Source organism: Fringilla coelebs, assembly GCF_963513975.1.
Source record: "Fringilla coelebs genome assembly, chromosome: 21".
NCBI classification, from domain to species: domain Eukaryota; kingdom Metazoa; phylum Chordata; class Aves; order Passeriformes; family Fringillidae; genus Fringilla; species Fringilla coelebs.
Window position 1 is genome coordinate 11,399,524 of NC_140047.1, and position 9,258 is coordinate 11,408,781.

Genomic DNA, 9,258 nt, shown 5'->3' on the forward strand with positions numbered 1-9,258 from the left:
AGTCTTTTATCATGACAGTTATTTAAAAATTAATGCATCAGTTTTGAAACGCAGAGCCCTGCTTGTTTGTACATTTGCTGACAAGACTACAGTAATGATAGGTAAATGTGCAAGGTGGGCTCCACGAAATGAGCTCAGGCGTGGAGCTCCCGGAGCCATTAATGGGCTGGAGCAGCGCCGTGCCCCCGCAGCGGGGCCGGTGACGCACTGAGCCGTGCCACAGCCCTGTCACCTCCCCGCCACGGCCCCGCCACGGCCCTGTCACGGCCCTGTCACCGCTGGCACGGCCGGGGAGGCGTGATCTGAACCGACAGTGGGCCCAGCAGAGCTGCTGCCCTGGCAGCGGGGCCTGGCTCTGGGGCCGCACGCTGTTCTGTGACCTGGAATGGCGGAGTGCCCGAGCGGCCCCTGGCACCGCCCAGCCGGGCACTGCAGCGGGCAGAAGGGGCTGCTGCTCTGCTCCTCCTGCCAGCCCTGTGCTCCGCAGCTCCCAGAGCTCCTGGCACAGCTGGCAGAGCAGCAGCGAGGAGGAATTGCAGGTGGGGAAGTGTCTTACACTGCTGCTCAGTGGGGACTTCCAGAAGTGTCTTCCACAACTTCCTGGAATGAATCACCATTTCTTCTGCAGCTGCATATTTTTAAGCAGGGAAATGAATCAGTGCTATCCCAGCCAAGTCAGTTCTTGTACAGAAACCTGGCAGATGTGTGGGAATTACTTGGAGAGCTGTACTGTCCGTCGTGTGGATGTTGCATGCACATGGGACAGAGCCATGGAAAGCCTCTGAATGAGTCCTGTCTGCCCCTGGTGTCCCAGGAAGTTACTCGGTGTAGTCCAGTAAAAATCCTTAGCTACTGCCAGGGCTCTGGTCTCCTCCCTACACAGGGGCCGTTCACAGGCAATTAAACCCAGCCAGGTCTGGGGCTGTGCCAGTCTGACCTGCACCTCCTGAGCGTGGAAGCAAAGTAATCTCCCTGTGATTCTTTTCCTGTGTTATAGTTTTTATAGAATTTGCAAAAATATAACTTCTCATTAGGATACTCTTCACATTGAAAGGGATGTAATTTCTAAAGTGAAAGACCTGGAAGCATGAGCGGAGTTCATCACACAGGGCAGCTGATTGCAGAACATCTTGAGGGTCCAAATAAATTACCTTTCTGTGCTGGGTTGCATGGGCAGGTGCCAGGGCCTGGTTTTGCCTCTCAAGGTTGGTCTTTGTGCCCCAGAACTCATTTGTTTCCCACAGTGTGCAGATCCCTCCATAGGAATGCTGGGGACGGTGGTGGCTGTTCTTCCACCTCTAGCACCATCCTTCCGCTTGTTAGTCCTGCAGCTGTCTTCAGGCAGCATTTCAAACAGAGAAATTGTAAACTGAATATTACAGGCAAATTAAGCATTTGCCATCTTGTGAGAAAAGGTCTTTAATTAGGAGAAGGATACACTGGAATGCCAAAAGGAAAAAAAAATTGACAGGGGACGGACAAGCAAGGGGAAGCAGGAGAAAAGAGCATATACAGTCCTTGGATGTTTTAATAAATGATGTATCTGAGGATTATTTGATGTAGTTGAGGCTGCCAGGATGTCTTGTATTTTCAGTACCACAACTGAAACTTATTTAGGATTTTAAAAAGAACCTTTTTGAGGTAAGGAATTTATTAATAATTTCCTGTAACTTCTGTCCAAAATACTGAGTAAATTTCTTTTGATAAAATACAGACTTGTGGAAGTACACAGAAATCCCCCAGCTTCTGACATAACTGCAAGCTGGAGCAGTGTTTTAAAGCTTGGAATTATTATCTTGGTTTTCTTCAGACAGGTTTTGCATTCCTGGCTCATGCTGGGCTTAGTGTCCCCTGCAGTGCCTGGTGACCTGTCAGAGGTTCCCCTGGGGCCTGGGTCACCTGTGGCACTCTGTGCCCTGCCAGGTGCTGGCCCCCAAGTCCTGCTCTGGTGTCACAGTCACGGCACCCAGTGCAGTCTGGTGAACCAAGGGCCTGATCCCTTCCTGTGGCTCTGTCCATCCAAGACACAATGAACGTTCTTGGGGGCCTGGAAGGGAAACGAAACTTCTCCCAAATGTCAGAAATAGAGAAAATATTTTCAGCCATGTTCACCATTCTCTGCTCTCTTTATGATAATATATTTGGTTCTAATCAGCTCTTTGTGCTACACCTGACCCTTGAATGAAGCCTCTCTCTCTGTGACACAGGTTGCACAGTCACTTGTAAGGCAGTAACCGCTGGTTTGTTTGTTTTGCAGTGGGAACTCCCTACTACATGTCCCCGGAGCGGATACATGAGAACGGCTATAACTTTAAGTCTGATATCTGGTCTTTGGGCTGTTTATTGTATGAGGCAAGTATCTTCTCGCTTTTTTCCCCTGGGCTTTCCAGAACCACACAGTCTGGGACAGGGATTGAGTACGTCAGACTGCCTGTAGTCAACTTGTTGAGAATCCTTGGAAGAAGCATTTGGTGTTCATTTTGCACTTTCTGAGCATGTGTGAAGGGGCTGTGCCACCCAAAGTGAATTTGGGTCACAGGAGATGTGGAGGATGAAGCCATGAAAAGCCAGCTCACTGCATCCCCCCTTCCTGCTGGGAGCAGAGCTCTGTTAGGGCAGCACAGTCAGAGTTTTTCCTGACTGCATTTGTTTTGAAAATAGCAAATTCATTTGAATGCAAGGTAATGGTTTCTTAGATGGAATTCTGACCAATTGCAATATTTTAATCTTGGGAGTGTCCAGTAAGGAAAAACAGAGGTTTTATATAATGTGAAATCAGTGTCTCTAACTAGTGTATTATGGCTGGAAGTTTTTCTAATTGTACATTATCTTACAGCTTGAGGCACAGACTCAGAGCAGGTACATTTGGATGAACTGCCCAGTGTGCAACTTGTTCTTAAAAGCTATTACATGTATTTTGAAAATAAGTGTTATGATTTTGTAACTGTGCTTTTGGTTTTGTGATTTCATTTTTAGCAGGGATCAAAGGGTATCAGACAGTGTTGTACTTCTTTATAATTTAATCTAAATCTTCTTTAGATGGATGCTTCGTCCAATTCAAGTGACAGTGCATGCCAGCATTTAGAAAGCTTTTATCCCCACCCAGAGAATTAAAAATCCCTGGGATATATAGTCAAGAATATTGCCCAGATCCTCTTTGGTTAACAAATTATGAGAACTGATGACATTTTGCTTCTCAACACAACTTCTGGTAATCCCATGAAATTAGAGAATAAACAGAAATGTAATTCATTTTATGAGCACATCAGATGTGAAAACTACTATAGCTGAGCATGTACGTCAGCTGGTTGATTAAACAAACACTGTAGGACGTGACAGGACAAAAGTAAATTTTCCCATCACATCTGTAAGGCTCAGAGCTGGGCCTGTGGCCCTGCCCTGGGGTGTTGGGCTGGCCAGGGAGCAGTGGGAGTGGGCCCAGTTGGACTCCAGTGCCCGGCTGCTGCTGCAGGGCCAGGGTGCTCTGAGTCACTCCAGGCTGAGCTCCCGGAGATGGGATTCCAGATTTATGCAGAGAGAAATATTTAGCGTTGTGCTAAGATATGTTTTTGTTGCAGGCAATATGGTCCCCTTATGGCACAGGAGTCTTGGTACTCCTTGTATTTCAAGAAGCTGAATTAATTGCACACTAAACATAATTCTCTGGTAGGAGGAGCAGTACTACGGTAACATCTGAAAAATTTGGCATGTGAAGCGTTTTTAAATTTCCTTCCTAGGTAGGTAAACCTTAACTTAGGGAACAGGAGCTGTGAGATATTGCAGATTCCAGGGAGGACTGGACAGGTACCAATTTTATGTTTAGAAGTTAAACAACTACTTGTCTTCTTTAACTTTCTAGAATTTTGAAAATTAAGCATCAGATCTGCATGTCTTTGAAGGAACTGTTTTATCTGCTTTAATGTCTTGAAAGGAGACTGTTTTTCCATTTGGCTTAGAAGTAAGGAAGGGATGCTTGTTTGGGTATGAGTCACTTCTGATATTTCTCCAGATAGATTGTGTAGATAAGCTGCAGAAAGATTTAATGTACAAATTGCCTTCAGAGACATGTGTGTCCACTGGAATCCTCTTAGGGAACATTGAGGGCTTTGGGACATGATGCCACATAGCACCACTTAACTTTGACATTGATAATAATAGTGATTTTTATTAAATCTTATCAATATAGTGGTAACTGTCTTCATCCCTCACTTCCTGTAGATATCTGTCAGCAAGATAACTTGGAGGGGATAAAAATAAGTTGTTAATTCCCAGAATGTAGCTACAAGCAATGACTTCAGCAGTTCTGGCAAGATGATCAATTTAAGCACTAACAGGGATTCCCATCTCTGGATGTTTGAACCAGTCCTGCTGCGTGGTGGGCGTTTGCCATGGAGATCTGCCTGGCCTGGGGTAATTGCTCTAATCAAAATGTCACGAGCAAACCCCAGTGTGGCATCACAAACTGTAGTTAGTGAGATACTTGGAGTGCCTGTGGTCATGGCCCTGCAGCCCTGACTGCTGTAGTCACAACTGGGTGCTCTCTCTTTCCACTTCAATTCCCTGCATTTACCATCCCGAACCCCGCACCGTGTCCTTTTCATTCCTTCCCTTTTGCACATGAGCACTTAACTAAACGTGGAATGAAAAGTTAATGGGAATTGGAAAACTCCTCTCAACCTCCCTGGCATTATTGATGTGTGTATTGAGATCTTGGAGACCCTGTTTAACCCTTGCTTTCTGTGTTTTCCCTAATGCCCCCATTAGTGCTCTCCCTGGAACAGTCTGTGCTGGGTTCTCCAGTTTGTTTTAGCTGATTGAGAGCAGTTTGCTATCAGTCCTACTTGGGAAGTAGAGTCTCTAATTGGACTGTGTAATTTTTCTCCTACTGAATTGCCTACTACTGTCATGACAGTAATGAAGTAACAGTGACACTTCACCTTTTGCCTTCAAAAAATCTTCCAAACACTCTTGCCCAGTGCTGGGGCAGCTAAGTGTTCAAAGATAGAGAGAGATGATTGTATCTGAGAGGGTTTCAGAGTTGTCTTAGAGCCAGTTGAGTTCTTGCTGATGGGCTGATGGTCTGAGCATCCTATTTTTGGTTTTTTTTTTTCTTGGGAACCCTGGCAGAGCCTGGCACCAGCCCTACAGGGGCTGCAGAGTTGTTGGAGTCTTGGAGCAGCCTGGGCTGGGGAGCTGCACATCCTTTGCTCCACTCACTGGCAGAGAACAGAATTGGCTCTGGCAAACTGGCAGCACCAAGGGCTCTCAAATCCTTTGTGTTTCTGAAACACTTTCTGTTTTTTTCTCTCCAGATGGCAGCTCTGCAAAGTCCCTTCTATGGAGATAAAATGAACCTGTTTTCTCTTTGCCAAAAAATAGAGCAATGTGACTACCCACCTCTTCCAGCTGAACATTATTCTGAAAAGGTAAATTGGGAGTGTGGTTGCAGAGGAATGGGGAGGTGCAGTGAAGTTTCTCCAGGCACAGGGAAAGGGAACCCAGGAGGAGAATCCCCCACATCTAGGGAAGAACAGGGGACAGCCAGGGGGTCCTGGATACTTGGCTGAGCAAATTACTTTTGTGGTGTCTGAATACTGACAACCTAAATCAGGACAAAAAAAAATTTCTTAATGTGGGGAGTATTGTGAAACTGACTCTATGATGCAGGCAGAAACCAGCAGTGAGCTGTGGGAAAGCCCTCTCCTTGTTTCCTTTCCCATAAAACATTTCATAAAAGAGCACTGATATGTTTGTTTATGAAGTCTTCAGAGTGTGACAAAGTGGGGAAGGATTCGTTTTAAGAAAAAAAGAAAAGCCATTTAGTTGAATGCAATAAGCACCTCTACAGCAGCTGTCCAGGTTTGTGTGTCTGGACATGAGGGATGGGCAGCAGCACCTGAACCAGTGCATAAACCCAGTGTCCTGCTGGCCCAGCTGCAGACACGTGTGCTGGGTTTCCTCAGGGCCTCTTGAGATGAGCTTGACTTTTTTCTGCCTCACCTAGACAAAGCAGCTGGTTTTCCTTAACCTCCTCATTTCTTGCAGTTGCCTTCTATTTGAAAGGAAATGGCTAATGGCATTCTGAATGTTCACTATATCCTATGGGGGTTTTCTTTTGTTTCACTCTACCTCAGCATCCTGAGGAGGAGGCAGGAAGCCGGGAAGTACCGAGCACAGCCGCTCTGGCCTCCGCCCTGGGAGGGACCCTGCACCACACTTCACTTTTTGCTTTATTTTTCCTCGCCAAGTAACTCGCGCAAAACAATGATTTGAGAACTAGTCTGTAGAAGTGAATTTTAAAATTTTTTTGCCCCAAGCTCCGCAGCAGCACCCGGCTCCATGCATCCCTTTGCTGTGCTGCTGCAGCTTGCATTTCAGGATATGCCTGTTGGCAGCAGAAATTAGTGTAAGTTGACAGATGTGTTTCCTGTCTTTACAATTACTGTCTGTTTGCTTCCCTCTGGCAGTGCTAAAGAGTGTGTGTAGTGCAGTGATACGGTCGGGGTGAGAAGGATGGTTTAGAGCTCAAAGGCGCCGGGTCCCAGAGAACTGCAGATGGTTCATGCACTATTAACAGGATGCTGGGGAGGCTGTGCATGTGGCTGCAGCTCCTCAGCTGCTGCTGGTGCTCACTGGAACAGCACAAACAGGGAATTAGAACAGGGCTCCAGCACCAACAGCATCCAGTGTGTACTTCCTTGGAACAAGAAAGAGGAATAAGGCAGTGTTTTTTAAGCTTTAGTTTCCTTTTAGGGATGTTCCTCTCCTCTGTGGCTTTTTGTGCCTTACCAGTCCAGATCCCCCTGTGAGCAACTTCATGCTGCTGGAAGCAGGAGGAGGAGCTGGGATCCAGCCAGGATTGGTTTTCTATATTGGGAACAGATTTGCTGGTAACTGGAGATGCTGGCTGGCGGTGCTGAACCAGGCTGGGCCCATGGTTCCTGTAGGTGCTGGTGAATGCCTGTGAGGACAGAACTGCCCGGGCTGTGTTTCAGTGCTGCATGCACAGGGGGGCACAGCTACTGTTTGGACAAATGGTCCCGATGGCACAGGCCCTGGGCAGAGCTCTAGAAGCATTTTCAGTTTGAGGGAGTTTTGTGCTCAGTCTTTGGGGTCTCAGGGTTGTGAAGGCTGCAATGTTCCGGCTCTGAGCAGGTCAAAATCACCAGAGAATGCGGCAGGGCCAGGCAGCAGGTCTGGGTTGGGAGTAAGGATAAGGACTGGGCCTGGCTCCATGCAGAGCTGGAAACCTTGGGTACGTTCGTTAATGCAGCTGAAGCCGTGTGCTTGATAGCTCTATGGCCACGCTTTTAATTACCAGTAAAATAATTGGCACTGTGGCTACTGGGAGGATGTGAAAAGATCAGAGGCTCAAGGCTGTTTTTCCTGGTGCCTCAGGGGTACCAGCAGCTTTCAGTGTCTGTATAATTAAAAGCTACAATCTTTCATGTGCACAATAAAGAGGGCTGGGAGGTGGGGAGACTCCAGCCCTTCTGCATTTTATTTATTAGACATAATCAATGACCAGTTTCTCTTCCTAATAAAGGTTTTTTAGGAAGCACCAGGTTCTCAAAGCTGTGTCCAGTAGCTTAGGATCCACAAGTGCTGCTCAGACTCTTTATGCTGGAAGGCCTGGAGCAGGTTTAGTGCTGGGTGCTGGGTGTAGTGCAGGAAAGGCAGCACAACTGCAGTTCCTGAGAGCTCTGCTCAGGCTCCCCCTTTCCTCAGTTTCCTTTCACTGGCAGGTCTTTCCTCACCTCCCACCTCAGTCACATCTTGGAAGTGATCTCGGGTTTCCTTCCTTCCTTTCTCTTTGTTTTGCTTGTGCCACCGTGCCTCCCGCTGTCCCATGCTCTCCCAGCCCTGGGTGCACAGGCTGGGTCCTGCTTTGGGATGTAAAATATTCTGGGGTTGGGGAAGATTGAAATCTTTAGTGAAGATTTGGTGGAAAAGATTCTTCCTGGCTCTTTTGGAGGTGGGACACACAGCCATGAGACAGACACGTACCTGGTTCTGCCCAGCAGCATGTGCACAGAAGAGGTTCCCCTCTCCTGGCACGGGAGCTCGGGCAGACGTTCCCACAGCCTTTTCCAGGAAGGCAGCAGAGGATTCACTCACGTGTGCCTGTTGTGCTGTCTTGCAGCTGCGGGAGCTGGTCAGCATGTGCATCTACCCCGACCCAGATCAAAGGCCTGACATCAGCTACGTGCACCAAATAGCCAAACAAATGCACGTGTGGACCTCGAGCACATGAGCCGGAGCCAGCGCAGCTCAGTCTTACTTGAATTCTTGTTCTCAGCTGAAAGCGACTGGTGCCAGGTGACACAGGGGGGAGGTTGAGCACTCGCAGCAGAGGCTCCATCATTTGCAGGTTATTTGACAAGGACTCTTACAGGTGGTTGTGCTTTAACGTGAAGACTCTGTGAGGTATTGCAAGTGATTCTTTTTATTTTTAAGGCAAATAATGTTACGGATGTAGATCATTTAAGGGTCCTTTCTTAAAACTGTCGTGTGTAATCTAGGATAGCAGCTATTACTGAGGGCTCAGCGTTTGCCAGACCTTCTATCTTAACTGTAATGTGAAATATTGAAATAATTCCTTCAGTGAAATCACTTTATACTAATGTAAGGATTACCATAGATTTTGTGTAATTTGTGTAACTGCTACTTTGCCTCTTCTGCAAATGGTTAATAGCAAATTCAGTTTTTACTTCGTATATTTTAAAACAGCCATTTATGTTTTTATTAATTTCCTCCTCTTCAGACTTAGGAACTGGGAAGGGTTGGGAGGGTGGGAAACCCTTTTGTTTCATGATTTCTTTTTTTTAATTGAAAATTTAAAGAGTATTTTGCTGATGCATTTCTGTCAGAGACTAGTTAAACATGAGCCTGGGGAAAAGAAGATAAACATGCCAAGCAAACCCCTACCAGCCTTGCTCCTGCAGAGAATTGCTCTTTTCCCTCATTTTTTGCTTTTGGAATGGTTCTTCTTCACCTCCAGGTTCCTGTTTAAAACCAGTGTTTATCAAAGCCAACTCAGTTTTGGTGCAGAGACTTTTACATGTTCAGTAGTACATTGGGTACTATGAGTGGAACTTCAGCAGTGTTTTAAACACTTGGAAAAATCTTTAAAAAATAAATGAAATGCTTTGTGTATGGAATTCTGCATAGGATCAGCCCCTTCTCTCAAACTGTGAAAGCTCATTACAGAATGTGAATGTTTATAAAATCTCAACGTGATCTGAAGGAGTCATCGTC

At 46.5% G+C, this 9,258-nt stretch overlaps 1 protein-coding gene across 2 annotated transcripts in view; it reads left to right on the forward strand.

Moving 5' to 3' along the window:
- The window catches only part of NEK6 (NIMA related kinase 6), a 43,259-nt gene extending 34,462 nt beyond the window's left edge, over nt 1-8,797 (forward strand). For both annotated transcript variants that reach the window (XM_084219570.1, XM_084219571.1), the window contains exons 8-10: nt 2,258-2,352; nt 5,313-5,426; nt 8,144-8,797. In XM_084219570.1, the coding sequence (XP_084075696.1) occupies nt 2,258-2,352; nt 5,313-5,426; nt 8,144-8,254 (320 nt within the window). In that variant the 3' untranslated portion in view covers nt 8,255-8,797. The remainder of the gene's footprint in view (nt 1-2,257; nt 2,353-5,312; nt 5,427-8,143) is intronic.
- Nucleotides 8,798-9,258: the final 461 nt, after the last annotated feature.